General features: G+C 46.2%; 1 protein-coding gene across 1 annotated transcript in view; it reads left to right on the top strand.

The window, feature by feature from the left end:
- Nucleotides 1–22,752, top strand: part of LOC147724795 (protein brambleberry-like) — a 244,234-nt gene that overhangs the window by 34,875 nt on the left and 186,607 nt on the right. Inside the window, exons 3-5 of the mRNA XM_086967074.1 lie at nt 9,765–9,893; nt 16,437–16,622; nt 17,075–17,297. Of these exons, the coding sequence (XP_086823200.1) occupies nt 9,765–9,893; nt 16,437–16,622; nt 17,075–17,297 (538 nt within the window). The remainder of the gene's footprint in view (nt 1–9,764; nt 9,894–16,436; nt 16,623–17,074; nt 17,298–22,752) is intronic.

The following is a 22,752-nucleotide window of genomic DNA, read 5'->3' as shown; positions in this document are numbered from 1 at the left end:
CCACAGTGAGGGCAGAAGTGAGTACCAACAGTTCAGATGGCAAACACGTGAAAAAAGACGGACCAGCCCCATGCCTAGTTCGCACGATTTGTGGCAGGGGTGTAGTGTGTGCAGGGGTGGCTGGAGTTTGTACCCAGTGTGCAGGAGGTGAGTGTGCAGGCGGCGCAGCACCTTACCGAGCTCGCAGGGCTTGTGGCAATTTGCAGGGGGGCGGCGTATGCCGCTAAGGTAAGTGCCCAGTATGCAAGAGGAGAGTGTGATGTACCCGCCGCGCGCAGCCCCTCGCCTAGCTCGCAGGATTAGTGGCATGGTGCAGAGTGTACAGGGGGCGGCTGAGGTGGTGCACGATGCTGGTGTTGGTGTGCAGGAGGAGAGTGGTGCACACGCCACGCGCAGGACCTGTGGCAATGTGCAGGGGCGGCTGAGGTGGTAGTGTGCAGGCGGCGCAGTCCCTTCCTCACCTAGCTCGCAGGACTTGGCATAGCTACCACCAAATGCCCGGTCCGTTCCACCCCACACAGGAGCTGTAGTTACTTTGAAAACTGTCCCAACTCTTCGTAAAGAACGGACTCCAGCAGATGGCTGATACAAACAAGAGATTCAAGACCGATTTCGGAGCAACCTTATCCGCCATATACCTACCCGTGCCGGGCTATCAAGAAAGGAAGTGGCAAGCACACCAGTGCCCAAACTTCTTCCGGAGCAATAGACATAGAGGAAGTACAGATGTCAAAAGCGCAATACAGGTGGCCATATTGAACTAGTATTACAAAAAAAAAGATGAAGCATTCTAAAGCGTCGTGCGTACGTTTTGATACTCTATTAAAAATAAGTCATTCTTTTCTTGGTATTTCGGAGCGTAACACTGTGCAACACAACATTGTCGACTTGGAAAAGCACATAGTCTAAGATGGCAGCTGCTTCAGCTAGTTTACTTACTCTGGGGACGGAGCTCCTCCGATTTCTCCGAAAGCCCACACAAACTCGCTAATTGTTAACTTCGTACGTGGCCAGCCACACACACACACAGGCCGGAGACACGGACAGTGGGAGGGGGGGGGAACGGAACGGGCACACGGACAGCGGGAGGGGGGGCGGGATAGGTTTAAGAAAAGCGCTTAGCAGCTCTCGCCAACCACTCCGGCTAAAGGCACTTTCAAAATGACAAAAACATCACGGGACAAAAAATAAATAAAATACACGCCCACAGCCACATAACTTCAGAAAAGGGGCAGGATGAGAAAAACATCGCCGAAACGCCCACGAATCGCCTCGAACGATAACAGGCAGATCTCACTTCCAATGGCTGGCCTCCATTTATGGAGGTAGCCAATGGAAGTGAGAGGCGTGACAAAGGCACCATACTCTTCACAAATGTTTTCGCCTGCGCGAAAAGCGCTCTGACACCTTCTGGTAAAGTCTGCGCTATATAAAAACACATAAATAAATAAAACGTGGACAGCCGGTACACTGAACCGAGTCAGGTTCAGGATAGGTCTCCTAGTTAACCCTACCCTGCCATCTAGTGGCCGCTTTGCGCCACTGCAGCTTTAAAACGAAAAATAAAGCCCATGGTGGGAACGTCAAGCCTGCAACTACGAGCACTCGGTTGCTGCAGCCCACAATCAGTGCCAAGAACAGAGCAAGCCAAATCTGGACTCTTCTTAGGGAAATTAGACAACGTAACCAGGGTCAAGGACATATCAGCAGCAGCACGTGACTGAAGGACACTGTCCACCAGTTGATAAGAAAGTGAGAGATCACTGCAGCCCTACACTAGTGACCCCAAGCGTGCCACAGCAAAGCAGACTCCCAGCACAGGACAACAGGCTGCGAAGCGCTCCAGAGGAAGCAAAACACAAAGCCACCTGATGTGCTAGGGGTACTGGGACAAAGCAAAACCTTAGTAACACTACAAGAGTGATACAGCGTCACGCCAGCACCACACACACACACATCAGGACAGTGCAGCACTGCACAGAAATGCACCAAGAGTGAAAGAACTCCATGCGCAAGGAAAGAGTGACCAGAGAAGGCGAAGTAACCACGCACGTTTAAAGCCCCAAGAAGCACAAAGCCTCACTGTGCTAGAGAGCGTGCCCCGCGAAGAGGTCCAAGGAGCGGTGATGTAACACTCCTGCGACAGCGAAGCACATGAAGAGCGCAGACAAAAGCGCGCGAACGCAGAAGCACTGCAACTGAATCAAGTGACGATCCCAGGGATCACGGACGGCATGAAGACGCAAGACCACGCAAAGCCAGAAGCAGGAGGTCGCGCCTGTGAACCTGACTGCACAGTCGGCACCCAGGAAAGCCTCTCCTCACAGAAACACTGCTGAACGCAAGTCGAAGAGCACACACGTCTCCACCGCCACAGCGAAGCCCTACAGTAGGCCGAAGACCACCCACGGTGTCTTCCCTCACACTGCCTTAAGACAGTCGGCCACGACCCAAGATCGGCAAGAGAGGAGTCGAGTCGCACACCCCACGTGGCAGGCCGCCACAGCACCATATGCTCCTACGAACAGCGACACAAGACCGGATGTCACGTCGCCCAGCAAACAAGAGGCACCTCACCAAGTGACTAGCCAGCCAAGCATGCCAGAGCAAAGGCAGAAGCCAGCGCCATGACAGCGCCGCCTCGAGGTCCAAACGCAACGCCCTCGAAGAAAAGAAGAGTGACAGCTCTGTCACCCCGAAGACCGGATGAGCACAGGTGGGCTGAACAAGCCAACAAAGGGAGAAGACGGAGGACTCCAGCCAGCCAAGAAGCACACCCTGACACGCCAGCAGCCACCAAGGCGGACCGACGTCCCAGGATACAGCCTCATGGATGAACCAAACATAAGCTGCAGCAAGCGCAGTCCACTTCTCATCCCAACGCTTCCCCAGGCGACCGTCCATCCCAGAGTGTCGGCAGTCTGAGTCAGTCTGCATCCCTGCTCCTGTCCGCAAATGCCACGGGCGAAGATCAGCACGGAGCGCCCACCCTCTCACTGCCTCAAGATTGAGTCGGCAGTGGCCCCACAACCGGCAAGAGAGCAACCATACACTCTACGTGTCAAGCCGCCACCTAAGGTCAACATCAGCAAAGCGGAGGCATATGGCTGCCAAGTCTCTCCGAACATCCAACACTCCCAGCAAGTCACCAACACCTGTCATCCTGAGTCTCTACATGGCTGGCAACCACCATCACCCGAGCCATCAGCACCTGCGCCAAACACCACTGCCAGACACCGGCAGTGTGGACTGGCAAGATGTTCCAGAAGTAAGACGTGGTCAGAGAACCAACGAACTTCGACACCCTCAAGAACCAGAGGTAAAACCACCAACAGGAGAAGGTTGCGGCGACTGGTCCAGTCACAGAGTGGAATAGAAGACGGTGTCCTAGAGCCAGGACAAGACCATAGGGAAATGGGCGGAGTCCACGCTGCTAGGAGAAGCCTGGTCAGGAGGACAAGAGCAGCGAGATGACCAGACCGCATCGCGAAAAGGAAAACTGAGAAGGGCACGACTCCATGAAGGAAGGAGATGAAGAAAGGAGTCATGTGGCACAACGCCATCAAGAACAGTAACGTCCAGAAAGGTGAGGAGAGGTGTGACAAGTCTGCACACCCACCATAAGAGGAGGTGACATGCGCCACAACATCGAATACAAGGGCTTACAAGTCCAGGGGAACATCGGTAGCACTAGGTGAGGAACAGGCCTCTACCTAAAAGTCCTCTGACAACCCGTCGACTGCAGGAATGAACAGGCTGGACCGTTGGCAACACCCACCTTTGGGATGGAGTAGTAACCTGGATGCGGAGAGCGCTCAGATGTCCGGCAGAAGGAAAACTGACCACTCCCCACCAGCCCGTGGACATCCAAGGGGCAAAGGCCTCAGGGACACCGGTGGCAGAGGGTCCCGACACGAGAGATGGATCCGTCGCCGTCTACCCTGCAAGTCCCAGGAAGAAGAGGAACTTGTGCGCAAAGGAAAGTCAACGGCCACCCTCCAGGTGGAGCTACGGATGCATGGTAGTAATCTCATCACCTCCTCCATTCACACCAGCTGGTGGAGTTGGAGCAACGCTGCAGAGAACACCCTGCCCAGCGGAAACCTGAAGAAGAGGGCCTCCGGGGTATCTAGTGGCAGGAGAACACCTGCGAGAGGGGCGTCTCAGTGAGAGGGATGCCTTTCAACCTCTCCCTCCTTTGCAATGTGAAGCCAAGCTGCCTACAGTGAAGAAAACAGACGGACTAGTAGAAGATAACCTCCCTCATGGCTACCATCGGGTCGTCCTTTCGGCGTCACCCCAAAAGCAAGATCTCAATGGACTGAGGAACACACTGCCATGACGCAAGTCCAGAAGAGCACGCCCACCGAGGACCAGGACGCCGAGCCCAAGAGAACGTTTCAGCTGAAAGTTTCCACCGTCGTCATCGAGCAAGCAGCTGAAGAGACTCCTTCTAAAGTTAGGAGATTGCATATTTTTATGTTTTTCTCCCACAGGTTCGGACTTTGCTTTATCTCAACTTTTATTAAAGTTTGGGAGGAATGTAGTATCCTGCTGGACAAGTTCTAGTTGTGCACTATGTAACCCCACACTTTACACCCACCCACCACTGGTGTCACGAGTCATGTGACCCAGACAATAAAGAGGGCGGAGCGCACGTGCTCTGGGCCCATTCACTAGCCCACTACCCTGGTGTCTGTGTCTCCCTGATCTCAGTAATGCGGGCCTAGTGCCCAACACTACAGCTGCCTAGGACAGCCTGACACTGACGGGACAACAGCAGACACTTCAGGACAGCAGGCCCTTGGATTTCAGAGGCAGGCAGGCTGTAATTAAACCTGAACTGCCCCCGGTGACTCGCAGTCTGCTTGCCTTGCAGTTGCTGCCTGCAAAAGAGAAGTAAGTACCAGTCACGCACGTGTGTGTATGTGCTTAATTGACCCCGCGAAAATATGTGCTGAATATTTTACTAAACCACAAGCAAGCCAAAATAAGTGATAATGGAGATTTACAAAATGACAAGATTATTGATGAAAACGTTAACAAATGCCATGAGTCTGCCTTCTTATTAGAATGTGTTTTTTCAATGATTGGCGGGTTTTGAGCATGTAAGTGTCTTTGGGGGATGCGTGAAAGGTTGTGAGAATGTTCTGTATATTAGCCATGGAACCTCGCGTCCGGTTCATGCCCCCTCGCTGTGTTTCTATCACACGTGAGACGTAGCTACTATTGTGCACGGATCCTTTCTTGGGCGGTTTTCTTGGGCAGTTTTTCTCGCACCTGCTGAGATAGTGGTGAGTGTGATTTTCAACTCTCAAACGGATATCGAGTAACCCTTAAAAAAACAGCAGTCAGCAGTTTATGTTCCAAGACAGTTTTGAGCCAATCATTGTGTTTCAGTATTACAAGTGAAATTACTAGCACGAAAATGTAACATGAATATGGTTAAAATGCTATTCTGGCTGAAAAAGTAAAGCCTGACAGAAAAAACTTGGCAACTGTCACTGTGGTCTAAACTGCAGAGGTGGGTGAAAGTAAATGCCTGTGCCAGTACCTTTTTTGGAATAATAGTAAATGAGCAAATCCTAATCTAAAAATGCATCACGGCGTGTGTGCCATCAGGACTGAGCATAATCTTTACCACAGAGCTGGCTCGTCACCTTCCTGAAAAGAAAGTGTTCTGAAAGTGCCAGTGAGACTATGCTAAATCAGGCTAGCTGTGACCTATAGGGTGCCTCCCACGCTCCGCTTTCTAATGCAGCCCTGCTTACAGCTCATGTTGTCAGCGTCAATCGAATGCGTCTGCGAGTCACTCATCTGATTATTATAAATTATGAGCGTCTTTGTAGAAACTCCAAAGAAATAAGAGCTACTTGACAGCAGGTAGGATGAAAGCTTCTTTACACTCGATCATCCGCTCTCCTCAACTCACAATCACCAACATTCTAACTTGAACTCTAGTGGCGCGTTCCACTGGGGAGCAAGGTGAAGGGGTTACAGGAAAGTACCATATGGGAGTAAGAGGAGTGAAGGAGTAAGTAGGGTAAGGGGATACATGCAAAGCTTAAATAGAGAGGTTCAACAGTGTAATTACAACAGTCTTCCAGACTGCTTGATCTATTTTCCGCAATTTTAGCTACAGTCTGATAAATGAGTTGTTTAACAATTATTTCTTATGCTTTGAACCAGTTAACTTAGCCTTTCTCGTTGCTCAAATGGGTGTAATTTCTGATATTTAAGTTTCCCTCCTCTTCAATGCTTTATTGTGCTTGTGAGCAAGTGTCACTCATAGTCGCTGAAATGTCACTCATAATTACACTGTATTTATGAAAATGTCACACACAACAATCTAAAACCTTGGCAGCTATGCAGAAGGCCACCGTCCGTGACAGTCTATTTCTCTGCACTCTGACCTCTGTGCGGGGAAAAGCTTATTTCACTCGCCACACAAAGGTCCGATCTCACACACACTACTAAATTCTAACAACAATGCACTGTTGTTTGAATTTAATAATTTAGTAGTGGGTGTGTGCTGCGTACACTTTCGGCGCATCCATGTAGGCAGTGCATGCACACCATCTAGGACTAGAACGCCTCACCCCCCCCCCCCCCCCCCACCAATGACAGCGCAAGCATAGGGTGAACTTGGGGAGGGTGCGCAGATCATGGACCAATGATCTACAACCCCTCTGACACACCAGTGAAGTAGGTAGTAGTGCACATGTTCTCCTCGAGAAGCAGCAAAGTCCTGAGCAGGCCTCCGAGTCCGCACACATGATCTACACCACAGTATAAACTAAAGTAAGTAATAAAAAAGGTTGTAATGTTGTACTGTCATGGTTGGGAAAAAAATGTATTAAATGTACAGGGGCGCCCGCTGCGCTGGCAGCGGTATAAGGACCAATGGGCAAAAAAGCAGGTAAGGGGCAAGGTTGGTGTGATTTAAGAGTAAGGGGCGGGGAGAAGGGCAACGAAAGAACGTTCCGAGGGAGTGCCGAAGCGAGAGAAGTGGGGTAAGGGCGGTGGGTGACGCAATAGATGCATGCATTGGCCCTAATATTGTGAAAGGAACTCCTGTTGTTGCCAATGGGCTCTCGATAAATGATTATAAATGATTCAGAGAGTGGGAAGTGTGAAATATATAAATCCTATTTAATGTAAAGATTAATATAGAGGAAATCTGAAAATAGATGAGAGAAGCTAGGTGCATTAAAGGGGGAGGGATTTGTGGTGGGAAATGTGAAAAGGATATGAAGGAAAGGTTTTAGGAGCACGTTCAAATAAGTGTTGACAGCTACCACATGACATCCCCAAAAAGAGACACACGTAAAAAGAGATACTGAGTGAGGATCAATAAACCACCCAATCCTTGGTAACAGACGGCCTGTACTACATGCCTGCTGGCCTCTTCAGTTCGAATTGGATCTATCTAACTAGTGACCTGGCTGCACATCACCTTACCAATCAGCAAGTGATGAGTGACCCTGACTGTGCGCTTTTCACTCTCTGGTTCAGGCCAGGACAAGCAAAGAGTCATCTGATGTCAGGCAGGGCTTTAAGTGGGTTGAAAAAAACGGGTCTCTCAAAGGGGGCGTGGCTGATGTAATTAATTTTGTGGTATAAAAACATGGAAGCTAAACATCTGTGCTAAGCATAGTGTGCTGCCCAACTGGTATTTTGCTGTTTGTCATTGTATCCAGATATATAGTGCAACAAGTTACATTATACCTACAACAAGCTATTGGCTTAGTCATTGGTTGTTAGTTGCAAAAGAAAATCTGTTGAAAAATGCATTGTTTTAGCCTTTCTGTCCCCAAACTTTTCTTGGGGGGGGGAGAACCCCCCCCAAACTCCCCCTAGTAGTGGTTGCTCACTGCATTTGCTCGCTACAATCATATGGGGGCTGGTCTCACTTTTTCTTTGTTCTCTCTGATTCACTACTATTTTTGGTGCTCTTTGTAAGAATGTCTATGGGTACATATGACTGGGTGCATAACCTGATGCTCTGTAAGGTCATCATCTACTATTTACTGTGCCTTAAAAGTTGATAAAAATAAATATGTAATGAAAAATGTGCCATTTTGTTTTAAAAAAAAAAAAAAAAAAGAATTTTGGGGGAGAACCCCGCCAAACCCCCCAGTAGAGTTTGGGTTTCGTGCTGCGCACGTTCGCGCTGCGCCGGACAGGGGCTGGTGTACCGAAATTTGCCAGGGCTGCTTTCAGTTCCCAGTCCGGCCCTGTCTTTGACCCATTACAATGCTGATGGTCTGTCTGCACCAACAATTGCAGAACCATACTTTCTCGCTAAAATATCTATGAATAACTTGACATCCACATTTAATCAGATCAAGTTGATGAGCTGCATAGTGATTTATCTTTGCATGGCTTTAGAATGACCAAGATCATTATTTGAGCATTGACTGTGATTCCTCTGGTTAATGTGCTGGTCTAGCAAGGAGGTGATCTCTCTACAATAAGCTGTGCTTGATGGTCTAATTAAACTTCACTTTGGAAATTCCATAATGACTTTGTCAGTGTTCCATAATGACTTTGTCAGTGTTCCTCACTTTTTTCAGTTGAAGTCTTTGTCCTTCCATGATGCTCGTATTTGTGCCTCATCTCTTTGAGGTCATTTAATTAATCTATTTATTCAGCAGAGTATGGTGTCTGGTTAAACAACCTAAATGCACATGTTACATCTGCAATCTTCCTGTAGATCTGCTTGTTCGAGTTTCAAATTTAGGGCACTCACTTAGAAGCAATTTTGCCTCACAGTTTTCATGTCAGATTCCTTTCTGCCTAGTTTCTCCATCATATCTGTTTGCGTCACACAAGGGTATATTGAGCTCTACATTTGTCTGTTATTTTTGTTTGCACTTTCAGTGGTTTGTATACACAAAATCGTCCTTGACCCCATGTGTGTTTGAACACTCAATTTTTTTTAATTGGGTTCCCAGCAGTTCCTTTTTTCCCTGCAGTTGTTGAGTCTAGCTGACTGTGCCAGGAAGCTTCCTCACCCTGGTGCTTTAAGGGCATCCCATAGTGTGCCATATTTCACTACAACCCGATTGTTCTATGCCAAGAAACTGAATATACTCTTGGTATGCTTGTATCATCTTGTTATGAAGCAGGGTATCTCTAAGCCACATCACCTATTGCTCTAATTTCCTCCCGGTGTCTGTAATGCAAGTGACGTGTGTGGTCAGAGAGGAATATATGCCTCTGTTACCATTGTTGTATCAGACAGAATGTGGGTCTCATGCAAGAGTGGTGTGCAGATTGGATACTAATCCAGGGTTGTTGGATGGAAGTGGAGCAGTACACCCTGAAGATCTAATTTTTTAAGCCAAAGCTTTTGCGGATATGAAGTCTGTGTGGCCGACTGAGAGCAGACCAGTCCATGGTATTGGACTTGATAATACTTGGCTCTTCTCCTGTGATAACTTCCCGTCAGTTGTCTCCTGTTTAAACCAGTGAAATACCAATTGTAGGACCTCGGGTGGTGATAGCAGGTGGAGAATTGAAAGTGACTAAAGGCTCTTGTTTACTGGAGAACATATCAGAAGGGCCGATAAGTGGTGGGGGCACCCCAGTCTACTCGGTACGGTTAGCGGGATTTTACAAAGCACTGACTATTCCTTCTTTTTTTAGATTGATTTTGTTGTACCCATTGTAACATCATTGATAAGCTGTTAGCACCCTGGTCTGTGCTGGGGATGTGTTACAGACATTTATTTGCTGCTGTTTTGTTGTTGGTTTAACAGGTTGTGAGTCAGCTGCAGGCCTCCTGTACAGACCTGTCGGAAGAAGAATTGGCCAAGCTGGGGGTGGCACTGTTCAACTGTCAAGCATCGGTGGAGGGGCGTCCAACCTACCCATGCACTGAGGAGATGGTAAGCACAGGCTTAAATTAGTGGAACTTCAGGAAGGATCTTGTAAGGACAAACTATCAGTTTGTGTAAGATTAAGTCATTTCAGGATGCCATGTGTGAGTTAATAAGGTGGGTTTGAGGTTGTGCTGTCCAGCAGAGTGAGGTGGATTCAGGGTTTAAGAAATTGTATTTGTACTTTTTTTTCATTTACAAAGCCAGGAAACCATGGCAGAACCTGTGAAAGCGGCTGAAGGTAAGCCACCAAACCAAGGAAGTGTAACTGTCTAGGTACACTTGCATGTTGATGGAAATTGTTTGTTAAAGTAATCAAGTTTAAAAAAATAAAAGTACACTGGGAGGGGGGAGGAGAAACGCGAGAGATGGCCTGGCGGCACTGGGAAGTAAAACAGAAAGGGAGAGAGTTGTACCGCAAGTGGAAACAAGGGAAACGGGGGTGAGAGAAGGGTAGGGAGAGACAGAGATAGGCAGTGAGATCGAAAATAGGAGGAGGATAGAATGGAAATCTCACCGGCTCATCGGTTATTGCTAAATCCAGCATAAAAACAAAGAAAGGACACGGGAGGTAAGCAAGCAACCTCCGGAGCATGGAAACAAAAGAGACACACGTAGCGGTCCTACTATTAAAACAAACAAAAAAAAAAGATAGTTACAAGAAAAGTCTTGAATTAGCGCGGGGGCGCACAGCAAAGAACAAAGACGCACTTTGTAAACAACCAGTGGAGAGTGAAAACAAAAAAAAGTTTAAAACAAGTGTAACACCAGGCAAGGCTTTCAGAAGAGAAACTCGCAAAAGTGTTTTCAAGTAAACGCGAGACACGGGCTGGCGGCCGTGAAAGTGAAAGTACGGCCGGCTGGCCGTGAATAATTAGGGGAGGAGAAATGCCTGAGGCAGAGCGCATGCTGCGGGATGCCTGTGGGAGGGAGGCTGGTGGCTTTGATGCGTGCACGCACTTTTCACGGGCACTGCATGAAATCGCCCGTTTGGTTAAGCCCCTATATCTCTCGCCAGCAATGCGCAAGCGCATTAGCAGGCGAGACCTAAAAAGTATGACAAAGTCAACAAACCCCTGAAAATACCCCTTTTAGTACAACTCAAAGCACGGACGAAGGACAGTAGGCTGTTGGCCTTTCCACCTCAGACAGTAGACTTCAGTCAACAGTAAGGATTTAATTCACTGTGCCATCAAATGTAGTGCATAATGCAATAAAAGAAGTGACATGTGGAAGAAAGGAAGATTAGAGTTTCATACAATAGTAAAGCAATATTATGCAGTGGCAGAGGACTCCCAGGTAGGTATTGACCAGGGTGCAGTCAGGCAGTTCCAGGGTGAAGCAGAATGCTCCACTTCACCCTGGTTATACCCACCAGGGAGTGCTGTCCCTCCGTAGATAATATTGCTATCGTAAATCAGACCCTTAACATTTGACTGAAATTCACAAAATGAATTGTTATAGAGTGCTTTGGAAGCGAGATATGGGAGAAATGGAGGACATGAGTGAGAAGCCACACGTTTTTTGGGGTGCATGTGAAATACACGTGTTTGCAGGTTTGCTGTAGGTGTCGCATTTGCAAATTCTATAAATATTGGCACTTACAATAACAAATAATACATTTGCTATTATAAAAACATAACTTACAAAATTATTAGATTTACAAGACCAATCGCTACAACTTTTCTATTTTTGGGTCGATTGACATTTCGCCACCTGCACTGAATGAATGAATGAATGAATGAATGTTGGATTTATAGAGCGCGTGGTTACCCGGAGGCATCCCAGCGCTGAACCACTGGGGAACCCGTCCTGGCTTTCCCTGTGAGATGGTCCCTTTACTGGGCATCCCCGGCGGTGATGGGGCCGGAGTGGAGATGAAGCAAGCTATTGCCCAGAGTTGCAGCGTGGGACCCCATGGTTAGAGTGGCACCGAGGCGAAATTTATCGGGCCCGCTGACATTGGTCCTGCACCCGGCCGCGTCGGGAATTGAACCCTGGTCCCGGGCCGACCTCTGCCTCCGGGTCTACCGCCTCTAACCGTTGAGCCACACTTCTCCACTGCAGCACCTTATTACAATTTTATCAACTATGGAATAACCCTGTGTTCCTCAGAACCTGGCCAACATATGATATTACACAATAAATGGTTCTGTTGGATTAACTTTTTATACGTGGAGAAAGCTATTGAATACATCTCGATTATTTTTCAGAATCCGTTGTCCTGATCTCCATCTTTCTTGAGCGGTTTTGGTGCAGCGAGCCGGAAAAGAAGCCTGGTATTTCCCTAGAGAGTATCTTCTGGAACCTAAACCCAATAGGGTCACCAATAGGGCAGACTAACATTTGCTTCCGTAGCAGTGAAATAAAGAGTTATCAATAAGCATTGGAGTCTGATTCAAGATGATATTGACACCACAGACAAACCTTTATTAGCATTTAAAAGAGGGAAAAATCTACGAAACCATGTAGTCGGAGCATTGTTATCCTCATCAGTACCTATTGATTTGGCTGCCCATTGGCACTTACCCTTGGTTCATGGTCATTATACATGTGGGGCTTGTAAAGCTTGTGATTTGACAATGGAATGTAAGGAATTTGAATTCAACAACAAGAAATTTACCCTTGTAAATTGTACCATCTTCAAATGTCCATGTGATCTTTCTCATGTGGGGCAAACCAGACCAAAAGTAAAAGCCAAGATCTTGCAACATTGCAGTTGTGGCAGATGCGCCACTCAGGGAGCACTGCTATTGGAACGTTTTTTCAGCAGCAACCACAAGGCTGATCAGTTAAGGTGGTTTGTACTTGGAAAAAAATGTTGAAAATCCAAGAGGCTGTGATATCACTGCTACATTTAACTGAGAGAGTGTAAATGGAACACTGGTCACAATGGCCCTAATGAACTTGAGGAAATCGATCTACAAATGGTTACTTTCAATAACGGATAAGCATGTCCCCTTTGTTGCATATTTGCCTAACATTGCAGGAATACTTACATTCCATGTCTCTTTTGTTCAATTCCGTCATTTTTTGGTATCCTACCGCATTGTATGATTGAAGTTTTTGTTTGTGATATTTTTAGATTCTACAACTATTTTGGTTTCATCTTCACTGCATTTCTCCCTTATTCATTCCTATTTATTATGTTCTTAAGGCACACGTGTAGCCATTCTGTACAGAAGTAGCCATTCTGTGCAGAAGTAGCCATTCTGTAAATCCGCCTGTTACATTATGGCTGATTTACATCTACAATCTAAGTTTTTATGGCTCAGCAAATATATGCACTGCTGAGTCCTGACAGGACGATTCATTTAGGCGGTCCCATTTTGAGGCTTACAACACTCTTACATGTTGACCATTTTGGGAGTAGGGTTCTCACTTCCCCCGCCTCCACGTGCATGTCTACATGGAGATGCAACTCTCCTTTATCTATACGTGGTACATCGGTGTGTGTTTTCTAACACCAGAGCCAGTTTGAAGAAGCCACCAGCTTGATGCAGGCAGTTATCGATGGGCTTTTTGGCAATTGCATACAGAACTATCTTTTGGCATACTTCAGGACCTTTTGGTCACCATTTTTTTTGTTACTTGCATATTTTTCTTTAGTCCTCGCTCAGGATGCAACAGTCACTGAGAAATTACGAATTCTCTTTATTTAGGAAATTTCTTGAGCGCACAAATACCCTTTGGTGTCTCGGCGCTACGGACGGTTGACTGTAGGATAGAGAGTGTGCTGGTGAGTTTATTGGTTAAATAGCCAAGTTTTCAGCTGTTTACGGAAGGCCAGGAGTGAGGGGGTGGTCTTGATGTGAAGGGGAAGTGTGTTCCAAAGTCTGGCTGTGGCGACTGACTCTTGTGCATCACCATGGCGAGTGCATTTTTCTCCCATATATGCATACTTAATTTTCTGATTTCTACTAGGAGGTTTGAGTGTACCTTTTTTATCTTTTTATTTTTTTTAATTTTTCCCCTTTTAGGAGTTTGCCTGACTGTTGTTGAAATATTTTTGCCATTTAGTAGTATAAGGAATGTATTCCCACTCAATCGTTAACACAGTAATTCTTTGCTGATTTCATAAACCTGATCTGGCAATTCACTTTTAAATATACCTTTTGGTAGTAAATTCTTCTCTCACACAGTAGATGTTGAAACATCTTTTTATGATACACAGGGTGTTCCCATTATTTGTCCCGCTGAAGACCCCTTTCTGATACATTACTGAAACTTTCTTCTGGCGGGTCGAAAGGTCAACGGAATTCTTTTGTACGTCTGGATCTCAAAGATATTATGTTGATGACAGCAAATTTTGGAATGTAGTGCAAAATCCGAATTACTGATATTTTAAGGAACTTTATTCTTGACCAGGCTGTTTTGCTCAACTAGTGCTTCTGCATTTGTAAAAAAAAGTTACGCACCCGTTGACGCACTGCACGAGCACCTTTGAACTTATCATAGAGCACCCTTTTCTATAATATCTACACTGATATGAACAACTTAATGAGTTTTAATTTGTCATAAACTGCAACTTTTTCATTTTTTCTCGTGTATGCGTGTGTGTGTGTGTGTGTGTATTTGTGTGTGTGAGAGAGAAGCATTTACTTGCTTTTTCCAAGTAACCAAAGTGAATCCGACAAACATTTCTTGTGTAATAAATAGCATCTAATTCTATAGCGCTGCATTTGGTGAAATGCCTGTGAGGAGGGGAATGGAGGCAATCACCGGACTGAAGAGTGCGTCCGTGTTCGCCCTGCGTTGAAATATCTGCACATTTTAGGGCCACTGGGATTATCTGGCAATAGAAGGCCAAAGTGTGTGGCTGGTTTGCCGAAAGTATGCAGCTAGAAAGGAATAAGTATATGGCAATTGCTGCAGAATCCAATAATTACAGTGGTCTTGGGTAAGATTATTGTTAGTTAAACACTGTGTTTAGACACACCAGAAGTGTGATCTGAAGCACTATACAGAAGCGTAGCTATTTAACATGTTTGTTTTATTTCGATCTCGTGCATTGTGCACCCTCCCTGTGCTAAATGTCGTGCACCTATTTCACGTTATGCTCCTGATGTATGAGACATTGTTCCTTCAGACTCTGAATAGCTAAGCCTAGGTTTTGGGTTAAATATAGTGTGGTACCCAAAGCCACCTCTTGCCTGTCATTCTAGTGGGTATCTCAGTGCCATATTTAACGTCGCTCACAGCGATATCACAGATGTAAACTTTTTGCCTTGTCGCTCAGACCCCAGGGAAATTTGGAAGGTGGTTTCAGTCCTGTGTCCTCAGCCTGATGCTCCCCCTATTTACAATGGAGACCCTGTGCTTCACCTGTCCGCTCACCTTCTCCTTCTCCGTGGTGACGCTGAAATGTGAAGAGCTACAACATCAGTTACCATTTGAGCAATCTCTGCATATTATCATTTATAAAGACTCAATGTTTTCCTTCTCACCTTCCACACAACTAATCACTTCATGAACATCCTCATCCTCCACAGAATCATTTACTGCAAGCTGTGAGCAATTCAGGGTAATCCTGCAAAGGGTTTTCTCAAGAGCTTTCAGGTAACTGAGGCCTTAAATGTCTCATCCTAGCAGAGTCCATTCCATCACCTTTTACTTATCACAAACTACTCTTTAGCACCACCCCCTTCCTATACATCACACCCTTCCCCACACATTGTTGTTCCTAACTCCAGGTTTTGGAGCCTTCGAATTGTTTGCATTTGGAAAGCACCATGCCCCTGGCACCCTTGTCAAAAAAGAGCCTTAGTACCAGCAGTTAACTCCTCAGCTTGATCCTGTTCTACTGTTTCAGACTCCCAAACTCTAGTGAACAGATGCTACTTTTAATCTTGACTGTAACATTATCTGGTTTGTGCCGCAATGTCCTTCTCGTGCTTCTTGCATCTTCCAGGGACAACAATGCAGCATTTGGGATCCACATGACCAAAATACAATGCAGCTTTAATGGGATACCTGCTGATATTCGAGCCATAGTTTCTTTTCCAGGGGGTGAACACCTTGAAACCCATAGGCTTTGCTACTAATGTGACCTGATGTGTAAGTAATGGTTCCCTGTAAGTTGCATGCATTTTCTTTGCTTAGCACGCCAGTTGTCCTATTTGTGACCTCTGAGAGGTTGAAACTATCCGCTGCAGATTATGGTTTTCCCCAAGCAGAGGATTCTGCAAGCTGGCGAGAGATGGGTCTTAAGGTTTGACCCATGTAGGAGTGGACATGTTTTGGAATGTCACTTTTCTTCAGTACCCTCTACAAGAGGGTAATGGGTGTATAAAGCAGTTTGGCCTTGCAACGTTGTAGCTAATCCGCGTGATTACAAGTCGGTCTGTGTCCGGAGTTAATTTCTCCTTGCATCCATGCCTGTTGTATTGTTCTTGCTTACTGTTCTAGTGTGCGTTTCCACACCTCCGTGGTAAATCCAATATATCTTACTTAATACCATAAATAACGTAACTTTCTTACACTTACTTTAGTCCACACTGCCCTGGCTCTTCTCTGTTTCTGTGGCCAACAAATCTTCCTTTCTCCAAACAGACCTTAGCAGAATGTACCCAGGGGATGGACCCAAACACCTGGAATGCCTACCACATTGTCAGTAACCGAGCTCGTGCAGTGTGCTATGCGGCTCGGCAGCTGCACTTCAGGCGTCGAACCGAGCTCACGGTCAACACGCTGGTGTCCACCGCTGTGAACCAACTGGAGGCAATGAAGCTACTTAAGGTATTTGTTGGCCGTTGTAAGTGTTTTCAGGTGATTTTCCACTTTTTTTTCTCTGAACTTTGTGGGCACTGACTAGGTCTATATTTTATTTGCGGTGGTATCATTTTTTGATAACTGAATGATATGGTAACATGAGTTGTTTAGTAATTGTTTGCTACAGTTATGTCCCTATTGGTAATTCAGTAATATTCTAGTACACTATCGGAAGGAGTTCTATGGTTTTATAGAGTGCGTTTCCTCGTGGTGATTAAAGATGGAACCTACCTTTACCCCTCCCTCCCCCACATTCCATGGTTCAGCATTTTGCATACTAGTTAGATCTCTTTTTGTGCTTGTGAATGATGACCTATATTGCTAAGGCCAGAGCTGTGCCTTTGGAAATGTGCTTTACTGAAGGCACTAAAAGCCTCTGCATACAGCTGCCATGTGACTGGACTCTTGTGTCTTAACAGGAGGGCCAACAAGAGCTGAAGGAACTGACATCAGAGTCTCTGCAGAAGGTGGTGAGCAGCCAGGAGGACCTCTTATCTCAGCAGGAGAAGCTGCAGGGTAGCCAGAAGAAGATGGAGACTTCTATCAATGGCAATTTAGAGCAGCTGGCGCAGGAGAAGGCGCTAATTGCCAGTGGCCACCAGCTCGTCGCCCAGCTCATCGAGGGAATCACCAAGAAGATGGGTGAGAGCAAATTAAACAAACGGGTTATTGCTAATGTCATCTTATTGTAGATCCAGCTTTGAGACATTAAGAACATAGACCCCATCAATCTACTTATTATAATGGATTGTATTAGTCCTGTGAATTTGATGAAATCTATACACAGAGCATCTTTGGATCTGGGGATGGTAGTTGTAGCTTAAGGAGCAGCACCCTGTTTGTTGATTGCCTCCAAACTGGCAAATATTATTTAGAGCTTGGCCGAAATGTGTCTGGGACATTGGAGTCCAGTGTTTGCTGGCATGATCAGTGTGTGTGTCTACTTGTTAGATAGGATGGAGTGTGGAATTCATGTCTGGATAATGGAGGAGGTCGAATTCACTCTCTGGCAAGATAGGAGATTAAAATGTGCTTGCTTAAATCTACAAATATTGAAGGCTTACATTGAGGTGATGGAAAGGGGTATCGCCCATGGTCACAGAGGTGTGCGCCTGTAAGGAAAGGTATTAGTTGTCCTAAGGAAATGGGCATTTTGGTAATTTGGGAAAACTGCTATGTTCGGTGGAGGGATTGCCATATTAACACATGAGGGCAATTTACATGTTAAAATATTGGAGGCATGGACATGCTTGTATTGCTACACATGGTAATGGAGTTCAGGTATCTAGCTCATTTACTCGCTTGAGGCGATCACCAGTGCATCTGTGCCCGCTGTGGCTGTAGCTCTCACCTGTCTAGGCAGAACATCTACATAAGGGAAATAGCAGGCGAGAATTGTCCGAGGGGCAGTATTCTAATATATAGCTATAGAATTACTGGCCCAGTGTGAGGGACCAATAGATCTGTTCAGTTTTGTATTTTATCGAGAGTTCTGGCTTGCCACTGGTCTGGTTGAAACGATGCAGTTCTATGTACAAGTGTACTATATTTCAGACATAATAATAATCCATATTTATAAAGCGCAAACATATCACCGCTCAAGCTTTCAAGGCGCAGGGGTCCATTGGGGAGATTAAGTGAGCATTTGCCCAGAGTCACATGGTGCTGAAATGGCACCGGGGTGCGGGCCATGGAGTCGGCGCTCTGGCTGCTGCGCCACCCCTCTCCCCTTGGCTCCTTGTTACCGGAATTTCAAAGCACTATTCAGCATGTGGGCTTCGTCTGCCCTTGTGGCGGTCATATGGAAGCCCTTTAGTACTGTGAGCAGAGTTGCGAATAATACCCGCCCCTTGGGTCATGTCACAGTTGCAGTGCGGTAAGTGTGGTGCTCTTCTTCTAAGCAGTTGTGGCCTTCAGGTTGTTGGTTATGTAGTGGTCACACCGTGCAGCGGCAGCAGGCTTCTGAGGTCAGGACGGAGATGCTGGATGTCTCACTGATGGGTACAATGGATGTTGCTTCATTTAGTCCACCAAATCAACCATGTAGGAAGTAAGCATGGGCGAATTTTGCGGATCTCGCGTTCGCGAATTTTGCGGATTTGCGGATTCGCAATCCGCAAAATCCGCGAATTCCTGCGAATTTGCGGATTTTTTTTTTTTTGTGTTCGCCCGTGTTTCTGCCAGTTCGAGGGTTTTTACAATTTCGCAATTTGCGAACTTACCTGTCGGGTCGCAAGTTTTGCGAACTTGTTGTTTCTACGTGTCCAGCCTGTTTGGGACACTCTTCTTCATCACTGCCACTCTCTGTCACCACTGCCACTCTCTGACTACTCATGCCACCCTCTGGCCCACCCATGCCACCCTCTGTTTCATCACCACACCCTCTGGTTGTCCAGTGTACATTATTTTCGGCAAAGCAAAGCACACCTTCCCTGCCTCAAGTGACCTGAATTAATTTGGGGCTGATTAATGTGTCACAGAATATTTTTTTAGCTGGCACCTGCTTCCTTAGTGCGCCCTGATTAGTGATCTTTTGCACTTGCTAAGTGCTTTCATTGTTGCAAAATTAGTTACAACACCTGCCCTGCCCCAACTGACAATAATGAATTAGGGGCTGATTAATGGATTTTAACTTCCAGCCTGGCTCCTGCTTGTCTCCCTTAGCTGTAATTCAGGACCTTTGTGGCATATGTGTAACTATTCTGAGGTTCAGAGCAGGGTCACATAATAGTTTCAACTGGCAACTGAACTCTGGAGGGGCCCCTCAGGAAGCACTACAGGAAATGGCTACTAATGATGAGCCTGAACTTTTGAACCTGGTAAGTAGTTACTTTCAGTTTTGCTAAGATCGTATTTCTGCAATTTTGCACTTATTCGCGGGGCGCGAACTCACGCGAACAGTGCGAGCAGTGCGAGCAAAATCCGCTGCTCGCGGATTTGCGGATTTTGCGGGAAATTCGCAAATCTCGCGGATTGCGGATTTCCCGAAAATCCGCGAGCGGAACGGATTTTCCGCCCATGCCTAGTAGGAAGTCCTCTCTCAACTGGTCACTGGATGCACTCCCGCACACACATCTGCTTCTTCTGTATTTTCTTTGCACCGAGAACCTGGACATTCAGACAGACCAGGTTGTAGGCACTAGGCAGACCCACAGCTGCTCTAACCAGTTTTTCGGACTTCAGGTGATGTCCCCTCACCTCTGGAAGACTAACCTTCGGACACCCCCCAGCCCTAGCTGCACAGCATGTCTTAGTGGACTCTGAGGAGCAATCCATTATTTTGTCAGGAAGAAACTGGAACAAAGTTGGGTATTTTGAGTCACACTTTTACAGTCATTTTCCAGTTCTGAAACTGATTTGGGGTATTTACCTTGCAAATGTACCTTTCTGGATGTAGTACAGATACAGCCTTTGTGCGAGGCGATGGCCATTGCAGCAGGTAGTTAGTATAGTTCCTCTACTCGGGTGCATCCAAAAAGGGCACAGCATGTGAGCTCTCTGCACCCCGTGGTCATCCCCATTTCTGAAATGGTATTCTGGAACATCCCAAAGTGAAAGCCTTACCTAAACATCCTCGCATTGATCAACAGAATCTGCTGACTCGCCCCTTTCGCCCCGCCATACACCACCACATGACACGACTCGGGAAATCTAAGCAGCATTCCTTTGCTTAAAGGACCGCTTGACATTTCTAAAAAAGGCCTTGTATACATCCTTTCACTGTCTGTTTTTTCCACCTCCCATTCACAAGAATGCAGGTAATATTCTTCCACTCTGGGGATGCTGTATCCACCCTCCATTTGCCATGTTAAAACAAAGGGCCACCAAAATGTATCCATTGGTCACAGCAATTCTACTGTCACTACACACGACGTCTCCCAGGAACACATGCCATACATTCACTATGCGCACATGCACACTACACACAATATACCAGCACAAGAGTCGGATTCTCTCCTCCCGGTGGAACCCTAAACAGTACATGGTACTCCTTTGCTTCAGACAAAAAAAGCTTTGCCCAGAACTATAACATTTGTCTGCACCCATCCTTCAGACTGCAGGATTAGCTCGGACAATAGCTTTCATGAGCATAATTCACAGATTGAAAAACTATGATCAGAAGTACCATAATCTTTAGCGATAGTTGGCAATCTACACTCGGTCACCTCCATGTGCAGACTCCCGACCTTCAGTCTATTGATTGGTTTACCTTCATCAAGAACCTCTTTCACAGCTTAACAGGTAAACATACATGACACATTTAACTTGTACATCTGCTCTATATCCGCAATCAAAGACATGGACAGTAGTCCCATGTCACCACAGAAAGTTCACTTGATGCTCTCTAATGTATCAAAGTGTCATTGGTTGGCCTCTACCACAGCATAGACTCCGGATTAGCGCTCTAAGTGGGCCAAACAAAGTCAGGATCCCAGATTCACATGCAATCAGTCCTTTTGGTTCAGGTGTATACACCTGGATAACTTGCAAGGGGACATTCTCTCTCCAATATCTTCCAAAACACTTTATTTCATCCCAACAATTTTAGCATAAATTGGTTGTATGTGTTCTGTACAATTTGCCCTTTATTTTTTAATTTTTTTTTTACATTTTATTGGTTTTGTATTGCACTCTTGCCTTTTGGCCCACGTGGTCATTTTTTAACACAGGTGAACAGTGACAATCCTGCTGCTTATTCGCTTGAGCCTCTGGCAAGCGTTTTCCTTGTTTGCATACACTTGGACGCGTTACTAGCCTGACTGATTTACTAACTAGATTTTAGAGGTGTGCTTATTCAAGCCGATATTTAACTGATAACCAACGTTTTTATTTTTTTTAGATTTTCTCGAACTCTACTTATGAATTCCTAGTTGCCACTGTGAGGACACATCTGTGCCAGAATTAAAGCGGGTTATTTCCCATTCCCGAGAAAATTATTGCAGACTGGGGAGTAACCTGCATACCAGGGAATACTGGGTTCAACTCTGCTTGCTTTTCCTCCTTTTGAGAGGAATAATAGGCTTAAATCATCTTTCACTTCAACTTAGGGGAGCTTTTCTCTGCTCTCCTCCCATGCTGAAGCAGAACAGTGGGTGAGGCTCAGAATTAACACAATAACTCCTGGTTTGGAGACACTGGAAAACTTGTAATGACCTGGTGCTGTATTCCATTTCCAGGGATACCATCTGAGCAGCTCACTATGAGGGTTTAATAAGTCTTCCTCTTTAATTACTTTTTTTTTCTTAAATGTATATCTGCGGTCTCGGTCTAAAGCTGCTTTTTCAAGTCTGCCAGACAGCTTTTTTTCTTAATCATGGTCTTCGTCAGAACCCCTTTCAGAGGTCCATGAGGTACGCAGGGGTCACTGTGGGAGTTGAGGCCTTTTACTCCTGATGTCCCTGGGCCCGACCTACTATGGACCCGGACCAACTGGGCCAAGTACCTCTTCTGCGCTTGATCCTCAGTAGTAGACGTGAACGAGCTGTCGTAAGGCTCCCTCGGGATGGGAGGTGTGGATACAGTTTAATGAACACAGCTTGCAGTAGCAATAAATCAGTGGCCATCCAAATACTACTTTTATAACCAAAAGAAGTACTTTATTTCTAACTCTACTCATTCAAAGGAAGGTTACCTCCTTCCCAGACCACAACCCATGTCCCCCTTGAGGTCGGGGCTCTAGTGTTTCTTTGGCAAGTCCCTGTCCCACCCCTTCCTCACAATGTGATCAGGGTTAGTCCCCATTCACTGGTGGCCGCATCCAAGTAATGCTCACTAACAGGCCTGATCTCAAGAGTCCAATCTGACTTTTCGTGTACAGTCAAAAGTAGCACTTCAGAAGCAAGTGCCCGGTAGGCCCATAACAACCCACCCTGGCAGGGAGGAAGCATGTAGCGTATTGGCGGGTGCCCTCCTCTGCAGAAACTCAACAGCTCTGGCCAGTTTGATCATCTGCAAGCAGGCTTAATGGCAGAACCCAGCAAGCGCAGGCGCTCTCCTTAGCCTACATATTCGTGCTTCGGGAATAATCAGAGGTGCTTCCACGCTCCTCCTGCAGACTAAGTTTCCACACTCTCAAAGGAAGGGGGTGGAGGAGTGA

Source organism: Lissotriton vulgaris, chromosome 4_1 (genome assembly GCF_964263255.1).
Source record: "Lissotriton vulgaris chromosome 4_1, aLisVul1.2, whole genome shotgun sequence".
Classification (NCBI taxonomy): Eukaryota; Metazoa; Chordata; class Amphibia; order Caudata; family Salamandridae; genus Lissotriton; species Lissotriton vulgaris.
Note: the sequence above shows the minus strand (reverse complement) of the source record. Positions and strands in the feature narration are given on the sequence as shown.